The 21,540-nt window shown below is 32.3% G+C and overlaps 3 protein-coding genes across 14 annotated transcripts in view; 2 read left to right on the top strand and 1 right to left on the bottom strand.

Moving 5' to 3' along the window:
* The window catches only part of LOC115707006 (cytochrome c oxidase subunit 5C-2), a 32,027-nt gene extending 23,079 nt beyond the window's left edge, over positions 1-8,948 (top strand). Inside the window, exons 1-2 of one of the 2 annotated variants that reach the window (XM_061106860.1) lie at positions 7,748-8,063; positions 8,515-8,948. In XM_061106860.1, the coding sequence (XP_060962843.1) occupies positions 8,525-8,719 (195 nt within the window). In that variant the 5' untranslated portion in view covers positions 7,748-8,063; positions 8,515-8,524 and the 3' untranslated portion in view covers positions 8,720-8,948. Of the gene's footprint in view, positions 1-7,747; positions 8,064-8,514 lie in introns of those variants that run through there. The other variant, XM_061106861.1, reaches the window with a different exon arrangement.
* Positions 1,255-7,755, bottom strand: LOC115706000 (uncharacterized). 11 transcript variants are annotated; one of them, XM_030633608.2, is made up of 7 exons: positions 7,064-7,755; positions 6,869-6,957; positions 5,735-5,824; positions 3,842-4,027; positions 2,590-3,282; positions 2,376-2,474; positions 1,255-1,972 (listed from the first exon to the last, which is right to left on the bottom strand). In XM_030633608.2, exons 1-7 carry the CDS (start codon positions 7,068-7,070, stop codon positions 1,616-1,618), a joined length of 1,521 nt encoding a protein of 506 aa, XP_030489468.2. In that variant the 5' UTR covers positions 7,071-7,755; the 3' UTR covers positions 1,255-1,615. The 11 variants fall into 11 exon arrangements, with proteins under 11 accessions (XP_030489468.2, XP_030489773.2, XP_060962837.1 ...); XM_030633913.2 differs by having other exon boundaries at positions 5,735-5,855; positions 7,539-7,673; XM_061106854.1 differs by having other exon boundaries at positions 7,539-7,673.
* A 10,073-nt stretch (positions 8,949-19,021) lies between the features above and the next one.
* Positions 19,022-19,857, top strand: LOC133029052 (calvin cycle protein CP12-1, chloroplastic-like). The gene has a single exon (XM_061106852.1). It carries the CDS (start codon positions 19,246-19,248, stop codon positions 19,627-19,629), a length of 384 nt encoding a protein of 127 aa, XP_060962835.1. The 5' UTR covers positions 19,022-19,245; the 3' UTR covers positions 19,630-19,857.
* Positions 19,858-21,540: the final 1,683 nt, after the last annotated feature.

Raw genomic sequence — 21,540 nt, 5'->3', positions numbered from 1 at the left:
GCTAATCTCCGGCTGTAGTCGTCATTATTGTTCGAATATTTCAGACGAAGAACTCGACCGGATCCGTGCCAGATCTGGTTCGAATCACGAACGACAAAAACAATGCCGGTGCTAGTATCGGTCGATGGAGCTAGGATCATCATCTCTTTCTCCAGCGTTGGTGTTCTTCGAACTCCATTCGCTGCCACAGGTACAGAATCCACAATGTCCGCTGAAGTCAAGGATGTCTTCTCCGACGTTGGTGAGTTGCGGGCTGCCGTCGAATATTGAACTTGAGTCGATTGTGATCTACTCAGATCAGATCCAGTAGAAACATTGATAGTGACGAAATCGGGAGGCATCTCTGATGGGACAGAGAGCTTCTTCAGTTTCGGTAAACTGCAATTCTCTCTTGGCGGTGCTTCGCTGCCTTCTCTGACGAGTCCCATTTCAACGTTGATGTGTGAAATTCGCTCAGGAACAACCACTGGTTTTATGATTCCCTTTGGTTCAGTAGAGTCGTCGACCTCCTGAACCGTGGTTGGCGCCTGAGATGAGGAATCCAGCAACGCTGCAGTCGACAAACCGCGGCGCTCAAACATGGCGTCAATACGCAACTCTACAGATCTAATCATGGATCTTACGAATTCACGAAGCTCGTCGTCAGTCATGGTGACAATCTCTCTATGAGATTCTCTCAATGAAAGCACCAATGATACAATTACCGATTGTATCGAATTGCACTCTTCGAGTCAGTGTCAAACTCCCAATTGAACCAAAGTTCTATTTACTTATTTCCTTCATTGATTCCCATTTGTGTAATAGTATTACATATTTATACTAATTAGACAATACTAACAATTTTACTAATTAGTCCCTATACCCTTTCATGTAACAATGAAAGAAGCTTGATGGTGAAACAAAAAGTTTTAAAGGTCGCTGGTAAAAGCTCAATTTTTGAATTAACATAATAAAATTCTGGTAGAACCTCAGCTATGAAAGTTATTGTGGCTTTCCCAGTTTCCCTTATGTGAATCAGCAATAACAATAATAGGGAAAGCTTGCCCAATAACAATGAGTCAGAACTCTCTGGACAAAAAAAAAATGAATCAAAATGTCACTTCAAGCATGTCTAAGAGCAAAATCAATGAAAGATGTAATGAATGTTGGAGGATGCTTGATAAGCTATTCTTGTCTCAATGATCATTCTAGTAATATTTAAGGCAAATTCTAAGTGGTCAACAGATGATATAGAACTAGTTTAATGAATGTTGTTTATACATTATGACTGATATGAGTAGCTTTCTTATCTGGTTTTAAATTATGTTATGGTACATAGAATTATTGAATAAACAGTATGTTTATGTTAGACTGTGACATCAATAGACCCAAGTACTAGCATACAAAAGATTGCATCAAAAGCTTATCTATAATAAGCCATTAATTCTGCTTTAAAAAATGGGCAAGTATTCTCTATTTTTGCTGGGAATACAGGAAAATAACTTACACACTTGAATTCCTTTTTTTTTTCCCATGTTTTTTCTCCTTCAAAAGCAACAAAAACTACCATTGCCAGTAATTAGATTCATGAAAAAGGCACTGGAGCCAAAGTAAACTCAATAGTTGTTTATTACTGCTAATCTAGAGAGCACTCTCCTTCATCGTTAGCAACAGCAGTACTACTTGAAGATGGCCCTTGCCAAGACTTCTCATTTGAATCTGCTTCGGACTGGTTGTCGTTTGTCATAAGAAACTTAAGTTCATTGCTCTCATGTTGCACCCTTCCAGTTATCTCTAAGCACAATCCATGGGCAAGGGTCTTATTTGGCTGTCTGCTTTTACCAGGTTTCTTAATGGGGCCAGGATCCATGAATATTGGTTGAACTTTAAGAGTTGGATTTGGTTTAATACGATTAGAGTCTCTTTCATCTGGTGGCCTCAGTATTCCCTTATCTGATTGTACTTCCTCATCTTCATCTTTATTTACAAGAACCTGCAAGATAACTATAGGTTATAGCATGGGTAGAGAAACAAATTTTCTCTAATGATTAATATTATGCATATAAACATCAGCATAACAGGTTTATAATGAGGGACACTATCATAATCGTGTCAATCATCAATATTGCTTCACCTCAGATAAGATAAAAACTAGAACTATAATAAGAAGAACGACACATTAGAACGAAAAGAAGTTATGTTGTTCTAATTAAAGTAGGGAAGGCCCTAATAATTCAGGTGTCTTAAAGGTGTTAGTTACTGTCCTTTTGTTAATATTTTCGATTATCATAGTTAAAGGAACATATGTGAATTTTGAAAGGATAAATGACTTTTTGTTATCTTTTTCAGATTATAATTATGCCAAAAAAGGATGACCATTTGGAAAGATCTAACACCTTGCGGCCAACCAAGTCAAATGTCACAACCACTCTGTTTCGCTTTGCCTTCTCTTCTTCTTCAATCTCCTCTCGCTTTTTCCTCAAGAGCTCCTTCTCCTGTAAATCAAAAAGGACAGAATGAAGAATCATTGAGAAAAGTCTTTAAGTGAATCTATCAACAAATACACTGATACATAAATGAGTCCTTGTAGTCAGACAATATAAAATTTACCTCCATTGACAACCAGTTGTTACCCTCCATCTCATAGTAATCACTTTGGTCATCAATAACAGTTGTACGAGCTGCAGAGTTTCGATCATAATCAACAAGTCTTTTAGCATAAGCTTCAGCTACAGCTTCAGCATCTGATATGAGAGGCAGACTTTCATCCAAACCAGCGTATTTGCTCCCTTCCCCGAGCACAAGAGAACCGCAGAAGCTGCAAGGACCCTCCCCCTCTTGTTCACATACTATTTTCCCACAAGACAAGCAATTGCTAATTAGTCTGTGCTGACGGGCTTGGCATGAGCATGGTTTACCCTGTTGGAATATAATGGATCCTTTTGCAGCCTCTGCAAGTGAAATAACTTTCCCAGCTTTCTTCTTTTTGTTGTTATTATTATTACTTTGGTTCCCGTTTTGCATAGTTTTCATGTCACTGGATTCAGCTGAAACTCGATTACCCTGCTGAGAGGAAGCTGCATTCTTTTTAGCTTCTGTCTGATTACTGGGGGCTGTAACAACTTTTGGTGTTCTCAAAGGTTTTTTAGTTCCGCTACCAGAAACTTTTTCTGATGGTGGCTTGACATACGCTTGAAATTGAGAAGTTGAAACATTTTGGTTAGAGTTGTGGGGATCTACGTAGCCTCTTCTCTGTAAATACTCATCAGTTACAGGTTTTCCAGCAACCTGTCCAATAATATTCTGCAGCAGAAATTGGAGATGTTTCAAACTTCTTATAGCTTGGAAAAAGAAAAAATGTACACTGACCTGACCATTGTTGTGCACAGAACTACATGGAATGTCAACCAATGCTAACACATTCAAATAATAACATGATCACTTTCTCCTCATAGGCTTAACTTGTGTCTAATACAAGAATATGATCAAACAAACCATAATTTCACATTAAAAGGTGAAGAGGAATCCATTAAGGTCAAGGAAAGGATACTCTACTCATATCTTTGCTTTGTCGAAACTCATTCAACTACACAACACCCAACAACAATGGCAACCTAGAGGCGAAACTCAAACAAAATTGAATGCATGAAAAACCAAGTAAAAAAAACTCATTTCAACAACATTTCAATCGTGCTTGGCTGTATCATAATATTTCAATTACCAAGAACTATCAACGCCTGAGTAAAGAAAAAATAACAAATCTCAGCCATGAAAATTCAATTCAAAGATTCTGCGCTATAAACTAGATTTAAGGAACCAGTTTGGATGGAAAGAAAGCGAGAGAAAAAAAGTGGGAAATTACGTCGAGATATTCTTTGGCGTCTTGAGGATCAGCGAGCTCACAGTAGGAGACTAGACCCGAAATCATATCCGAGTCCAAAGCCATACCCGTTTCCATCTTTTGGCATAGATCGATCAACGACTTCTGCAACCAATGTCCCGTCGATTCGGCCATGTTTTCCTCTCCGCGAATCGAAAAACACTTTCTCTGCTATTATGGCATCAAATTTTAAATAAAAACTCACTTATATGCACAAATAAAATTAAAATCTAATTTAGACAAAAAAAATACATGATTAACATGTTATTGCTTCCCATGCTTGAAAGCTACTCAAAATCAACATACTCACAACATACATAATTTATGTTATTGCTTCACTAAATTAACATGAAGACTGAATATCTTACTACAATACAACATGTGGGCAGATCTCTTTTGGTATAAATTAAAATAAAACATGACTAATGAACTTTTACTTTTAATAGTAATGGATCTAATTAGCAGTAGAAACATTAAAAGAAAATGATATTATTTCTGTGATACACAGACCAGTGATCACAGCCTTGATTTTGTACAAAACGATGTTTCAGATGGAAAAAAGATAGCAGTATTTAAGGGACCAACTTTTTCTAATATTGAGATGCATAAAATTGACATTTCTTGGGTGCTTCAGTGTTCAGTGGCCATTCCTGCCTTGTTTGGTAGCACATCAATAAATTCTTACTATCACTTAAAAAAGCCTATGTGAAAATTACAACAGAGCACCCACCCCAATGTGTGATACAAACTGGACATTGAACAATATTAAATGAGCTATCAAAAAGAAAAACAAAAAGTGAAACATTTACACAATAACCTATATGATAATATTACAATAATAACAACAACAACAACATTAACAAAAATACAAAATAGACCTTTAATTAACAAAAATACAAAATAGACCTTTAATTGGTCTCTCATGTATACATAGACAACCATCAAAGGGGTATCATCAAGGACCAGACAATTCATCTGGAGGGATGTGTGAAATAGAGTCAACTATGATTTCCAACTAATATTTTGAAGTAGGAGCATTACAAATAGGGGATTTAGTAATATTCTCAGTTTTATTAGATATTTGCTTATTAATGAAGATAGCATTGTCCCCGTTTTTTACAAGCAATAATTATAGGATGTTCAGAATTTTATCTGAGAATCTTCTCATAATTTTGAGCCTTGTGAAAAAGTATATTCAAGTTTGACATTTTTCCTTCATTCATTAAGAAAATGACACTGAAGTCATATTAGTTATCTGGGTTAAACCCATCAAGATAATATGAATCCTGATTTTGGTATCCATATCAATTCCAAGAAATGTAACACTATGTAACATATCGTAGCTAGTGATAGGGAAGAGGTTGAAACTACACTATACATATAGCTATAGTACATATATCTATGTATGTATAGCCAAAAGAGAGTGAGAGACATAACAGTGCATATACAGTGAACAAGGGAAGCAGGGGAGTTGTATATACTGCCCAATTAATTTCATACAGAGGCAGCCTACCTCTGTTTCAATTACTTATTACCTTGTTGACTAACATATCAATTATCCCTCGTATGACAAATTTTTTAAGCTAAAAAAAATGCAAAGCATGGAAATCAAAGTATACAGCAGCTACACAAATTGAAGATAAGCAAGTGGAAACAAAAACAACAGCATGAAACTCAATTTTTGAAACTCCATCTTATCCAGCAGCAACCCAGAAAAATCCATAAAGCAGAACAAATTCATGAAAAACATACAAGATTGATATACATAAGAACACGAAAACCTAATTTCAAAAAAAAAAAAAACAAACAAACAAAAGCAAAAAGCTATTGAAGGTGACCATAAATTGGGTGTAGAGAGAGAGAGAGAGAACGAACCTCTATGGAAATGGATAAAATAGGAAGCACGAAGATGTAGAGGAAACTGGGAGCTGTAGCAAACAAAGGAAGAGGAAGAAGATGAAAAGCCTACAGTGAATCATACAATGATCCATTATATCTGTTATATTCAGAAACAGAAGAAATTCGAACTTATATACAACTGCAATATGTATACAAAAAGGAACCGATTTAGCCCCACTCCAAATTGACCACATTCCAGATAAGCAAATAAAGCATGAGTAAGGCACAAAATGCTTAATTTTAAACACTATACCTTAGCCAGAAATTATCTTCCAGTATGTATGTTAGCTTAACATCCAACATTAAATTAGTCCATCACTGAGGACGTAAAAATAACTGACCTCCAAATTTGGAGGAAACCCCAAACCCGAGATAAAATTAAGGTATCTTTAAACAAGGAAATTGCCATCATTAGTGGCTTACACTGAATAGTGCTGGAAAGATATTGTAGTAAAAAAAATACACAAAATAGAAGAGACCCTCATTTATCAAGATATCATTTCACGTATGAGTATGAAAACTGAGCACTGGTGATAGTACTACGGTAAATCAATTGTATTTTACAATGTAGAAAACAAAATCAAAGTAAAAACCATGTATTATGTCTTGGCTCAAAACTTGAAATCACCATAAATATCAATGAAACATCATTGCCCCCAACCCCTGCTCTGCTTGAAAGGTTAGGCTGTAATTTCAACTCGAGCAAGAACTGAATCCAAATACAAACCAAACAAACAAAGAACATAAAAGAGAGCAAAAGCTTTTTTTCATTTTAGAGAAACAGAGCAGAATGAACATAATCTCAGCTTTATATGTTTAACTGTAAACTTAAATAAAATAAAAGTAGATTTTTAAATAACTGAGATAGAAGGGTTTATAGGTCACCATCTACAAAATGATCGTTAAATATAAGCATAACAATTCAATTAATGAAATTCACACAAACACAAATATATTGCACAAAACAAATCTCAGATTCAATTCAATAAACAATTATACCATCACAATTCAATGAAACAATCAACAAGAGCATCTCATCTAGAATCTTTCACTTCCCAAAACCCTCGTCCCCAACCAGAAAATGAGAGAGAGAGAGAGAGAGAGAGATACCTGATTTAGCAAGAATTGGTGGATGGAAGGAAGAAGACGAAGAGCAGAGGCGGGTAGGCTTGGTTGTTCTTCCTGTGGGGTGAGCTTTCCTGAGAAATGAAACTCTTGTGTTATCAAGAGGTGGATATTACCTCAATGTTGAGCCCATAGTAAAATGAATCCCCAGCTAAAAAAAATAAGGCTAAAATGTAATACCAAACATGGGTTGGGCTTTAAATTCCCAATCCTCAGTAAGCAAACATGTATACCAAACAGCCCATAAATGTTTCTGGGTTTTCCAGCGAATCCAAAGTGGTAGAAAAAGAAGACGAAGATAAGGAGCCCTTAACTGAAAACTCACCACCGCCAATAGTGCGAAATGAAGTTTCAAGAGATGAAAATGTTACAGAAACTTCATCCAAAAAAGTTGAGATTATCGTGGAGGAGAAGAAGAGTAAAGAAACTGTATTAAGGAAGGCTTTAATTTCAAGTGCAAGAGATTGTGATGTTAGAAGAGGAAAATTGGTTTTCGATGAAAGCTATCCAATATATACAAATACTTCTTGTCCTTTCATAGATGAAGGGTTCAATTGTGAGAGTAATGGGAGACCAGATAAAGGTTACAGTAAGCAAACATGTATACCAAACAGCCCATTAGTGTGCTTAATTTAGCTTACGGATTGAGAAATACCTGTTTCGGGTAGAAACCTTATGCCCAGATTGGTTTGTGGAGTTTTTACTTTATATTATTTATTCTACAAAGTTTGTGGAATTCACTTGCTAAAGTCTATATTCTGTTAGGTAGCTCGATTGGGCAGGCGTAGACATGTAATTTGTTCCCACACAAGATTTGATATTCAAGTTTTTCCTTAGCACCTACATAGCACAGCAATTGATAGAACTGTAGCACCTACTGCACCTACATACATACATACATAAGTTATAACCGGTTTTCAGTGATATACATATTATGTATATATGTTATTACAAATACCATCTTATTGTTTAGTAATATTATAATGAGTAAACTATTAATAGTAAATATTGTAGGGCTAGGCGGGAACCTAGTTTAATATTTTATGTGATAATGGCCATCTTTACTGATTTGTGATATTCTTAAATGACTAGAAAAACAAGGCAGAAGTTTTCTTTTGCTCATACGTTCATGTTGATACTTACATCAGTGTGAGAGGAGTCCTGTGAATCCCTATTTATGGTAAAATTGGCAGAAGATTATTCAATTTTTTTTTTACTTTTTGTAAATCCTTTTCTATTAATATTCTTTGTATGTATAGGTTAAAAAAAATGTGTTCTTTTTATGTAGCCTATGTGGCTGGCACTCAACACCTCATTCTCATTGTACATAGCAATTTGATTGTGTTTGTTTTTCTTACTAAAAGTTTCATTGGTTGGTGTAGATGCTCTATCAAAGCTTATCATTAGTTTATTTTTCCGATTCAATAATAATATTGCTTTCTGTTGTGAGATTGTGAGGAAAAATAAGTGTCTTGTATGTTTACGAAGATAGTCGTGTCAAATTTAGTGTTGAGTTTCAGGTGGTAGTGGTACTACTCTGTGTAAATCATGTTTACTGGTTGAACTATCTCGGTGTTTTGTGTATTTAATGAAGAAAGTGGAATCAAAGTTGTCTGTTGTTTCTTCTGTAGATTAACTGAAATGGCTGGACACAAGGTTGCTCATGCTGTCCTGAAAGGACCGAGTGTTGTCAAGGAGTTATGCATTGGATCGGTTCTTGCATTGGCTGCAGGTAGCCTCTGGAAAATGCAGCACTGGAATGAGCAAAGAAAAGTGAGGACTTTCTATGACTTGCTCGAGAAGGGTGAGATCGGTGTTGTGGTGCAAGAAGAGTAAATATTAGATGTTTTTCTCTTATGATTTTCTTATTTGGCTGCTTGCAATCATTTTGGGTTTTCCGCATTTGGCTCTTGAGCTTTGATGTTGAATTTTCAAAGAATAAATTTCCCCTATTCAATTGTGGATATAATTTGATGTACTATTGCATCTTATAGAAATTGGTATTTACTTTGCTTTGCGTCCACATAGTTTTATGGAATTGCTTGAACTGCATATTATGTGCTAACCAGTTCTTTTGGAATTCTTTACAATTTTTTTTAAAAAAAAAAAATTATCATCTAAAGCTCACACTTTGATAAACAGAAAGGATAATTCATTGATGTTTTGAGGCAAATGGAATTATTGGCTACCAAATGAGCAGCTTGAGTTGCCTTCTTCTTAGAGATATTAGAGAAATTCTCTTTGATCGATCGATTATCTGTTCCTTCTTTTCATCTATTTTTGAGAGTGCAACAAAAAGTGTTTTTCAATTCATCGTTTTTTATGTTTATTTATTTCTTTTCCAAAGCGTGTTTTCTCAAATAAGTGATATTTAACGCCTATTAAAATATAATATGTTTATATCTATTTTTGTTTTAAGAGGGTTTTTGTGTTTAAAAATATATATTGGAATATTTTTTAAAAAAAATAAATTTTGTTCATAGCTTTGTTTGTGTTTATTTTTAATATTGTAAATTATTTAAAAAATTTGAAAAATTTACATATTTGTAATTATAATACTAATTAACACTCTTCTTTCTTTTTAAGTAAATATATTTAATATCTTTAAACTATTGTACTTTTGAAATATTAAATGGTAGTAGTGATTAAATTTACATTTTTGCGATAATTTGATTTTTGGAAAAAGGTAAGTATTAAAGTAACATTTGATATTATTTTTTTTTTTTAGGAAAAATCTGGTATTATAAATTCAAAGAGTCATTTACAACAACAAAGTGAATGGTGGGAGGAAAACTTTCACACTACTTACAATCATTATCCAACGCTAAAGCTTGCTTAGCCAAGCCATAAGCGGCTTGATTAGCATCCCAACGAACATGAGATACACAAACATTAGGGAAATAAGATAATTGACTTTTAACATCATGAATTAAATCCTTAAATGCTAAATTCTTAGAAGGCTAAACTAGTAATAGAATTCACAACCATGACAGAGTCAGTTTCCACATAATTGATTTGAAGCTGCAAATTTCGAGCCCATTGAAGACCATGACACAGGGCTTTAGCCTCCATTTCGTGTGACTTTAAGTTTCCAGCAATTGATTTTGAAATTGCAGCCACAAGTGAACCAAATGAATCACGAACTATTGATCCAATCCCTGTTCGATTTTGTGTTGTGTCTACTGCAGCATCCACGTTCATCATTAGCTGTCCACAAGGAGGAGATCTCCATGGCTGATGAGCTGCAACAGAGGAAGCAATTGGAGGAGCCTTGTCAGTTGAAGATACTTGCTGAAAGTGGTTGAGATATGCTAAAGATTTAGCATAAATAATTGCTGGTTGTTGAGGGGATTTATTGTGAATGATGTTATTTCTGTCCGACCAAATTGACCACATAGTGCATATAATTTTTTTCCATATCCGACTTGGTGTGAATATTTGACAGAAACATCAAAAAATCTCCTTCTTTCATCCTACTAGCTGCTTGGTAGTCAAAATTAAAATCTGAATGTCTTCAAACAGTCTTAGCATGTTTACAACTGAACATGGCATGCCCTATAGATTCCCAAGCATTAGAGCATAGGCTACAAGCAGCAGAGGTGATGATTTTCCTTTGAAACAAAGCTGCAGCCACAGGAATTGAATGTTGAATGACCCTCCAGGCAAAGATTCTTACTTTGGATGGCAAATTAAGACCCCAAAAAGTCTTCCACCATGACTGTTCTGAAATTGAAGAAGTAGCAAAGTGCTGGATTTCCAAGGAACAAGCAAAGTGGTAGCCACTTTGGACAGTATAGTCACTCGTAGTAGTATTGTTCCAAATCCATATATCAGTAGTAGAAGAGATTGACAAAGGGATTTTCAAGATGTTAGCCACATCCACAGATGAAAAATCCCTATGTAACAAGTCTAAGTTCCAATCTGCTTCAGATGTTATGTAGTTGGAAACCGTAGTATGAGGATGCCCTGAATAAAAAGTTGGTGTAAAAATAGAAGTATCAGGAATCCATGGATCAGATGCACATCTAATCTGGGTGCCATTGCCAACCTTTAGCCTTAATCCCTGTGCAAGTAGTTCTCGACCCCAACAAATACCCTGCTAGGTCATGGAAGAGAATCCTCCTTTCCTTGCTGACATGAAATCAGAGGTTGAGAAATACTGAGCCTTCAAGATTCTGGACAGTAATGAGGTTGGGTTTTGGAAAATCCGCCATGCTTACTTTGCTAGTAAAGCTTGGTTAGAATGGACATAGGAACGAAAACCCATACCCCCTTCCATCTTAGTTTTGCAAAGGAATTTCTATTTTTTCCAATGGGTTTTTTTCTTATCAGCTGAAGAACCCCACCAAAACTGAGCCATTATCTATCAAGTTGGTTACAAAAACTCTTTGAAAGCTTAAAACAACTCATAGCATATGTGGGAATGGATTGAACAACAGCTTTCAAGAGAACCTCTTTCCTACCAATTGAAAATAACTTGTCATTCCAAGCATGCAATAACTTCCAGATTCTATCCTTGATATCAGCAAACAAATGTTTTTTATCTTGCTCAGAGTAGGCTGGGAGGTCTAAATATTTTTCATGACATTCACTTATTGGCATACCAAGAATATTACTGAAAGAGTGTTAAACATGCTCAGGAGTATTAGGAGAGAAAGACATAACCGATTTGCCTACGTTAAGCAACTGTCCTGAGGCTCGATGATAGATGTCCAATGCTCTTTTTATTGCAACACAAGACCTGTCATTGGCTTGACAAAAAAGTAAACTATCATCTACAAATAAAAGATGTGTAACTGATGGAGCACTGCGGGCAACAGCTAAGCTTTGAGGCGTCCAATGGATTCCTCATATTGTAAGAGACGTGAGAGACCTTCAGAGCATACTAAGAATAAGTACGGAGATAATGGATCACCTTGACGGAGCCCCCTCGGAGGAATAACCGAGCCAGTTACTTCTCCATTTATCAGAAATAAAAAAGAAGTAGAGTGTAAACACGACATGATAAGAGAAATCCATCTAATGTTGAAACTCATTTTCTCCATAACAGCTGCAATGTATGACCATTCAACACGATCGAAGGCTTTACTCAAGTTCAATTTTAAAGCTGCATATCCCTTAGAGCCTCTCCTTCTGTTCTTTAGACTATAAATCATTTCAAAAGCTACCAAAACATTAAATAATATTTAGAATACTTGTCACTAAAAATTGATGGAGATAAAAGTATAACAGTTTGAAAACATTAGGTATATGCAATATAAGTCTAATATTGTAAAAATTTTGGGTATTTTAAGCACAATTTAACAAAATGCTTTAATTTCTTTGAGCACGTTTTAATATTTTACGGGAAATTTTACTAACCATTCTTAAAAAAACATACCTTAAATTAAAATTTAGACTCTCGTAATTTGTACCAAATGATACCTATAATTTTCTAAGATACCTAAAATGCCCTTTAATTAAAATTTCAATCTCTTTCTATCTTTCTCTCTTCCCTGTGCTCTCTCTCCAAACTAACATCTTCCCACCTACCTTCGAGAAGCCCAACGGTTAAATCACCCCCACCGAAGGTCTCTCTCTCTCTCTCTCTCTCTCTCTCTCTCTCTCTCTCTCTCTCTCTCTCTCTCTCTCTCTCTCTCTCTCTCTCTCTCTCTCTCTCTCTCTCTCTCTACTAAACTCCGTCCGAAACCTAGTCGAAACCTACCACCACGAAACCCAGTCGACACATCTGTGCGCCACCACCGCTCCTCAAGTCGCTCTCAGTCAAACTGCTGACTCAACCACCACCGAATCGAGTGAAATGGTATCTTTTCAATCATTTTAGTAGAATGACTATTCCATAATATTTTAATTAGATAATAATTCATATACAATAAATTAGTTTAAATAGATTTTTTTTTAATCTACATAATATTTTTTCCAACAGACATTAAAAAAAAATTCTAACAGTTGTAAACCGTCATTTAAAATAACTTTTCCCAACAGTTATAAACTGTTATTTAAAGTTCCGCATTTTTATGACACCCACACAACTAATGGTTTAGGAACTGTTGGGAAATAGTATAAAAGACAGTTATAAACCGTTGGGAAAAGTCAATTTTATAGAAATTATCGGAGCAACTTAAACCGTAAATTTAAAAAAAAAATTAAAAAAAAAAACATATGGGGTATTTTTTTTTTTTTGATTGGGCTTTACAAACACTAAGTAATAAACATGTAACAAAATCTAATTAAGGATATCATATTATTAATATTTGTAACAAATTATAATTAACTTAGTTTAATGATTAAGTCATGTCTTAGATAATTAAATATATATTTGACAAGATTGTTCATTGTCGATGCTATTATTTTATTACAACACGATAAACCAAGTACGCATTATGTATAAAAAATATGTATTTATATTATTAAAAATGTTTATGAATTTGTCACATTTATTTTGTGCCATGTTAGTACACAATATTATTTGTAGTCCCTTAATAATAAGTGAATTTTTAGGTGCCGTTTGGTTGAAGGTAATAAAATGAAAGAAAATAAAATAATTTTAATTTTATTTATTTGTTTAGTTGTATTTTAAAATATTAGAATATCATCCCAATGAAATGTCTTTTTAATTATTTTAGTAGAATGACTATTCTATTTTAAAATAATAAAAAAAAAATAGACCATTCTAACGTAACATGAGAAAAAATTTAGGTAGCGTTTGGTTGGAGGTAATGAAATACAATGGAATGGAAAAGAAACAACTTTCATTTCATTCATTTGTTTGGTTGCAAATTAAAATATTAGAATGTCATTCTAATTCTAATGGAATGGCTTTTCTATTATTTTGGTAGAATGACTATTCTATTTTGAAATGAAAAAAAAAAGACTATTCTATTGCAATGTTGCATGATGAGAGCATATTTAATAATTTTTCTATGCATATTAAATTTTATTCCATTCCATTCTCATTTCTATTCTCATGTTTTCATTCCTCTCAACTAGACAATCCCTTAATAATTTTTTTATCAATTTTTTTATACATTTTAAATTTTATTCCATTTTATTTTTATTCAAATTCTCATTCTTATTTTTCACTCCTTCAAATCAAACAGTTTTGTTTGGGTCTCAAGTGGATTGATTTCATACAGCTTATTCTTTTTCTTTTTCTCAAGATTACAAAAATTATGGAATTCTATCAGAAATTAATTAGAAATACTCAAATTTTTACACTGCATGTGACACTATAATTCAATATTTATAGCAATTTTTTTTTTTAATATATTTCGTATCTTATATATATATTACAAAAGTTGTTGCGTCTCACCCTTCATTAAATTAATTTTAAAACTTACTTAATTTATTTATATATATATATCTTTATATATTAAAAGTGCCTAATTAACGGCATTTCTTGGTTTAACAGAATATACTTGGTTTAACAGAATATACTTAAAAAATAAAAGAATATTCTGTTAAATTTAACGATTACGTTTGATCACCCGTTAATAAATAAATCCAATAATTAAACCAAAAAATTAAACAATCTTTTAAATATTAATAATCTCTTTTTAAATTAAAAAAAATCATCTTACCCCATCTCTCTCTAACAAACCTATCTTGGGAGAATATTAATAATTTTTTTATTTATCTTTTAAAAAAGAAAAATATAGATAAAATATCTAGAAAAGATAATATAAATGTGAGACTGTATATGAGTATTTACCTTATATGTTTGTGCTTATTTTTAGTTTTATTTTTAATTTTACCACCAAGAGGAGAATGTTGAAAAATATTAGAATATGAAAATATTATTGGTGCTTATTAGTAATTTGCAAAGAATGTGAAAGTCTATAAATATATAGTTGTGTAGCTATTATTAGATATGAAATGAGATAATAGAACTTTTTTTAATTAGAAGATTAATGTACATTTTACTATTAATAACATACATTATTATAGCACAATGTAGGGGCGAGCCACATACACCCCAACAAAATGTGGCCCCCCCAGAAATTTTTAAAAATCCATACTAATTAAACATAATTATATATATAAATACACTATTTTTGATAATATTATATATAATTTTATTATATATGAATTTAAGTATCATAATCATATATAATAATTATATTATTCTTTTTCTATATTTAATTTGATTTGTATTAATTTTAAAATATTTTTAATAAATTGTTTAATTAATAGTAATAAAATTAATCAATTATATTATTCTTAAAATCAATATGATTTTTTTTCTAGAAGAAACTACATATCATTATTAATTTTGGTAATATTAAATTGAACTCCGTCAAATTTTAAACTATCACTCGTATTTTATTTTTAATTTAATTATTTGATTATTTTTTAAAATATTTATAAAGTTTAAAAATCATAATATTTTCCACAATTGACATACATCCTTAAAATATATTTTAATCACCAAAATTTAAATTTGTTGTATACTGTGTTGTTCGATATTGGCCCCCCAACTATTTAGTTCTGGCTCCGCCCCTGAGCACAACTATGTTTTACTTACTAAATATACTGACACATATTTTATTTTTATAAAACAAATTGTTCAAATAATTATACTATTTTAATTATTAATTAAAATAAAAAACTAAAATATTAAATAAAACTAACACTACGTGGTTTGGCACGTAACAAGCACCTAGTATATATATAAGGGCTCGTTTGGAACGCCGTATTAGGTCGTATTGTATTGTATTGTATTATATTGAATTGGATTATATATCATATTTTTATATAATATTATGTTAAACTTTAATTTATACTAAAATATTATATATTTAGGTGTCTATAAAAGTTAATACCACATATAGTTTTATGTAAAAATATTGCATAAAATACAAGTCAATATAATACAATACGACCTAATACGGCGTACCAAACGAGCCCTAAGTATACAAACAAATATTTGTTCGTGAAATGCACGTTTGTAGTCTTGAACTCTAGCGTTGTAATTTGCAAATAAATACATAAAATTATAATAATTTATGTGGTTAATGATTGAACATTTGGGTGGCTTCAACAAGAACCGTTCTTCACTTTCTAATAAGAAACAAACGTGGATTAAACTACTTAACCAACTAATATATTCCCAATTTGCAAAACGCCAAGCAATAATAATTTGTACTAATATTTTATTTCATAAGAAAAGAAAATAGAGAAGAGTTTATGCTGAATATGGTGATATTTTAATGCTCGAAAGGGTAGTCAAAGTCTTCAATAATCAGCTGAAAGAGAGTACGTATCAAGATTTTTCTACTATTATTATATTTAAATCTCAATCACCATTAAATATTATTGGGTTTTTGTTACTAACCAAAGGTAATATTAGTATTTGTTTTATTTTGGTATCGATGCCAAAGTTCTATTTTGTTTTGTTTGATTGAGTCAAGTTTTTAGAGGCTGAGGATTTTATGTTTTAATGATATATTATCAATTGTAGATACCAAAAAAAAAAAATATATATATATATATTGAAAAATATTTTATTAGATTTATGTATGTATTTATTATTTATAGAATAAATACTATTTTAGACTATGTGTTTCGTAAAAGTTGTCAATTAGACTATCTATTTTCTTAAATGACAAAATGAATCTTGTATTTTCTAAAATTGTACAAATAGGACCCTGATCTGATTTTTTATCAAAATAAAACTTAATAATAATCTAATCTAAAGATGTTATGATAAAATTAGTATCTGTTCGTGTGAGAAATTGTCTTAAAGTTAGTTATATTTAAAAATAAAATTGTTGAAAATTGAGCTCAGGATCCTATTTTTATTATTTTAGAAAATATAGGGTCTATTTTGTCATCTAACAAAACAGAGGATTTAATTGGTAACTTTTGCAAAACACAAGGTCCAAAATAGTATTCACCCTTATTTATATATGTATTTATTTTTATATGAATGTTTGATTTGTTTATTTTTCTACTAGCTAATCAAATAGTATTAATATATTTTTAAGTATATTTGCTAGGATGATGTTGATTTTGTACCATGTTTTGATGCTTTTTTATGGCTGAATGGAAATATTTAGAATTACAATATGAGTGTGATATATGACTTGAAAGATCTTGGGAAGATATTTAAACGCAAGTTGAATCGCATCAATCAGATCAATACTGAGTAAGTTATGGCAATAAACTGAAGGATGTTCGCCAACCAACGCCTAGGTTGAGATTCTGATGTCAACCTAGACGTTGTATGAGTGGGAAAATGTGCCGAACTTTTATTTTTTATGCGTAAGTGATATTTTGACATCACTTAGTCAATTTCTTAGTTCTGGTGAAGTCCTTGACCTGTTCATAGAGATGTCATTTTTTGCAAAATCGGGTAGACTCGAAACTTCTCGATTTATGGCTAATTTGCCAATATTCCAACTTGCTGAAAATGTAAAATATCAAAGTGTAAATTTTACTTGTCAAAAGTCGTATCTATCATTCATTATGGAAATAGAGTCATATGGTCGAGACAAAACCAGAATCGAATAAGCAGATGCCAGTGCACCAGGCTATACATCAACCTGGGTGTTAGGTGCTCCTCGAGGGCCTTCTCGGGACTCATTTTAATACTTCTATGGCATTCGGATTGTGAAAAAGGTCTCCTACCCCATTTTTTACTAAAATAAGAAGAATGCCCGCGGGAGTAGAATTTGTGTTTGAAGAGCAGAAACATGTGAACCAGGTCGTATGTCAACCTAAGCGCAAGGCCTAGCATCCATGTCAACCTGGGCGTTGGGGCCCTATTTTGGCTCCCAAATGATCTCGTTTGCTTCCCAAGATCATTTGTATCTTTGTTATTTCTAGAAATGAAAAGGATGCCTAGAACACTTTTTGGAAAAATACTTTGAACTAGCCCAGGTTGACAAAATGTCAACCTAGCTAGGTGCTGGGACCAGGCACTAGGTCAACCTGGGCACTAGGTCCTAATTTTGATCACCAAATGCTTTCGTTTGATTCTCAAAAATACTTGTATCTTGATTGTTGGTGAAAACGAAGAATATGCCTAGAGGACTTCTTAGGTGAAATGTTTGGAAATGGCTATGTCAACCTGGGCGTTAGGCCTAACACCAAGTCAACTTGGGCGTTGGGTCCCAGTCCACTCCCAGATGACTCTGTTTGTTTCCCATAAGCACGTGTATCTTAATTGCTGATGAAAACGGGGAATATGTCTGAACTACTGTTGGAAGTGGCTCAGGTTAACAATATGTCAACTTGGGCGTTGGGTCCTAGTTTTAGCCTCCAGGTCGATCTCTTTCTTCCCCAAAAGAACTTTTTTTCTCATTTTGGATGAAGTCAAAGAAAATTCTTGAGATACTTCTTCAGCATGGTGGTTAGAAGCGCCCCAGGTTGACAGCATGTCAATTTGGGGGCTGGTTGCATCACCAGGCAGCCCATGCACTGGGTTCCCGGATATTCCAAATAGGAAATGTTCGAATTTTGATTCTGGTGCCTCTAATATGTGCATTTTTATAGTGTATATTTTAATTTATTCTTAATAATTTTTTTGTTGTATGTGTTATTTTGTAGATGTAGATACATATATTACCCATTATATCATATACTCTATTTTAAAATTATAAGATTTATTATTTCTATTATTAATGTAACTATTTATTTAACTTCTAAAAAATTAATTGTCATTTTAACTATCACTAACTCAAAAATGAAAAGAATAAAATTGCATGTATGAAGTTGTAACAACAAATTTCATGAAAAAATAATGTAGTAGTATAAAATGATAAACTAATTAAGTTGTCAAAATTAAGTGAAAAAAAAAAAAGAATTTTGTAATACAATTACATGTAGAGGAGTTGATATTATTTTGCATATTGTAACGTTTGTTATTTTTATGTTATTTTTTTGTTATTTTATAGTTGTTTTAATGTTGTTGTTAAAATATTTTATAATTTTATTGGAACACGGTATTTTTATAATTTTAATATTTAAAAAAAAAAATAGTTTTGATAACTTATTACAATAAAAATATAAAAAATAATAAAAAACAATAATAATATGAAAATAAAAATATAAAAATAAGAAAAGTATTTTTTTTTTTTTTGGTAATAATTCATTATTATATGAATATCCTGTAAGCCCATGCAATAGGCAGTGACAGGTGGAGTAAAGCGAACATATTGAAAAGAGAGATTTTTTGTTTCAAGAAATATCTGCCACAAATGCTGACGTGGAGGCATATGGTTGGTTAAGATCTGATAAGAATTGTGTGCTCGTAAAGCACTCAAACCCCAAATTATAACCCATATTATCATCACAACTTTCTACTACATTTCACATTTCACATTTCGCTTAAGCATCTCCCCCAAAAAAACAATATCAAAATGGCAACCACAATGGCTGGCATGAGCCTCTCGGCCCCAAGAATCGTAGCAGGAGTAGACTCAGTGAAGGTCCAGCCCTTCAAGCCCGCCACGTGGCTGAACCAGCCATGGAAGAGGAGTACTAGCGGCCGCTTGGCTTCCGTACGTCCCTTGTTCGCGGCGCCAGATCAGATATCTGAGAAGGTAGCCGAGAGCATCAAGAGCGCCGAAAGCGCTTGCTCTGACAACCCGGCTAGCGGCGAGTGCGTGGCGGCGTGGGACGAAGTGGAGGAGCTGAGCGCCGCGGCTAGCCACGCCAGGGACAAGAAGAAGACTTCTGACCCCTTGGAGGAGTACTGTAAGGACAACCCAGAAACTGATGAGTGCCGTACTTATGAAGATTGATTGAATTTATAGCATAGCGTAAATTCCAAAGTTACTTCTTCTTCTTCTTATTTTGATATTATTTACTATTAAGAAAGGGAAAAAAAAAAGTTTATAATTAGCTGTGTTATATATTATATGACGCACTTATTAATTTGTACGTGTTTGTTAATTAATCTCCATGAAGCCACAACTTAATTATATTATTTTGGTGATGATGATAATTATTACTTCTTAGTTCTTATTAAATAATAAGATTATTGTCACAATTATATTGATAATTTGATATATTCTGGTGTCTTATATAGGCTTATTAGAGGAACCTACCTAATCCATCCCCTAAAGTGAATGACCCAGTCTATGTAGTTCTTTCTTTGTTGATTTTAAGATTAATTTAAATGATTAATATAGTTAATTACTTACGTGCTATGACAAGTAGAGTAGTTTTAAAGATATATTTGTAACCTTTTTATAGAGTATATATAGAGAGAGTTGAACAATAATATATGTAGTTTTAATTAGTAAATGGAAAAAGCGTGATTGAAATCTATGGGAAAATAAAAAAAGAAGAATAAAGTGATGCCCAACTACTATAGTTTAATCTAATTCTTTGTGGTTTAGTGCATAAGCAAACGCGTTTTCATATGTAATAATATAGCTTACCTTCACATGAGAACAACACACTAGTACTACGTAGCTGTGGTAGCTTCAGTTTCCCAGTCAAAATGTTGGTGGGCTGTTAGATTAGATTCATAGTCCCACTTAATCTTGATCTTGGTGGTTAGACTTTTTTTAGACCCATTGGAATAATTAAGAAGTATAAAAAACTTTTATTTAAGAATATTGTATTGAAGAATAACCTTTAATTTATTATAAAAAAATTAAGTTCTAATTTAGGTGAGTTATAAATAAGAATAATCTTTTTTTTTTCTTTGAGATAATAAGAATAATCTCTAAATTGTAATTAGTTATGTATTTTTTAGGTCTCTTATTAATAAAGTATACCTTTATATAAAAATAATTATATCTCAATAAAATATGTACATAAATTTTATAAATTATTTATTTATGTAGATTTAATAATTTTATTCTAAATTGTAATACATGTATAAATATTATATTTATTCAAAAATAATTTTATTATAATGTAGTATTAAAAATTGTTTATTGTTATTGTTGTTATATTGATTATTTTTTTGGTGTTTTGATTTTTTTTTTCCTAGTATAATTCTATTTAGTTATAATCTCTCAATTAGAATATAATTTACTTCGTACTAAGTGTATTCTTAAATAGAGATTTTACTATATATTTATATATTTTTTTTAACTTTTACACGAAAAAGGGAAATGAAATAACCATTCTGTTATAATAGTAAAATATAAAGTGTATTTCTTTTGCCGGTTTCAAATGTTATATTTTTAAGAAATATCGGGGAGACTCACGTTAGAGATGGAAATTTATACCGCGGGGATGAGTAACCACGGGGACCCACTCCTAATGGGGTGGGGATTCCCCATCTTGGTGGTTAATGAGACGGTGATGGGGGACAATTTCAATACCCGAAGCAGGGATGGGGCGGGGCGGGGATAACACTATCTGCACCATATCCGACCCCGATATAGATATATATAACTTTTTTTGTTTTTTTTTCACACTTTGACACATATTTAGTTTTTATTTTCTATTAAGTTATGCTTTTTTTAAGTAGATTTATTTTTTATCTTCTATGAATTATGAATGCATAATAAATATTTGTGAGAATATTGGTTTAACTTATTTTTTTCAATTATTTTAAATTAATTTGTTTTTTCATTTAACCTTAATGGTGTTGGGTTTTATGCCCTAAATAAAACTCTTTACAATCTGATTAGTTATCAATATAAGAAATTTGAAGTGATTGGTGTTTGCATGAATTTTACATGCTAATGGTT

Source organism: Cannabis sativa, chromosome X (genome assembly GCF_029168945.1).
Source record: "Cannabis sativa cultivar Pink pepper isolate KNU-18-1 chromosome X, ASM2916894v1, whole genome shotgun sequence".
In the NCBI taxonomy this organism is placed as follows: domain Eukaryota; kingdom Viridiplantae; phylum Streptophyta; class Magnoliopsida; order Rosales; family Cannabaceae; genus Cannabis; species Cannabis sativa.
Note: the sequence above shows the minus strand (reverse complement) of the source record. Positions and strands in the feature narration are given on the sequence as shown.

Bases quoted from the DNA above. Each gene is read 5' to 3' on its own strand.
- LOC133029052 (XM_061106852.1), top strand. From the start codon at position 19,246: ATGGCAACCACAATGGCTGGCATGAGCCTCTCGGCCCCAAGAATCGTA.
- LOC115706000 (XM_030633532.2), bottom strand. The intron at 4,031-5,734 runs GTTCGTTCTCTC...ATGCCATAATAG, and splicing joins TTTTATCCATTTCCATAGAG to CAGAGAAAGTGTTTTTCGAT. The intron at 3,283-3,841 runs GTAATTTCCCAC...TTTCTGCTGCAG, and splicing joins ACGCCAAAGAATATCTCGAC to AATATTATTGGACAGGTTGC.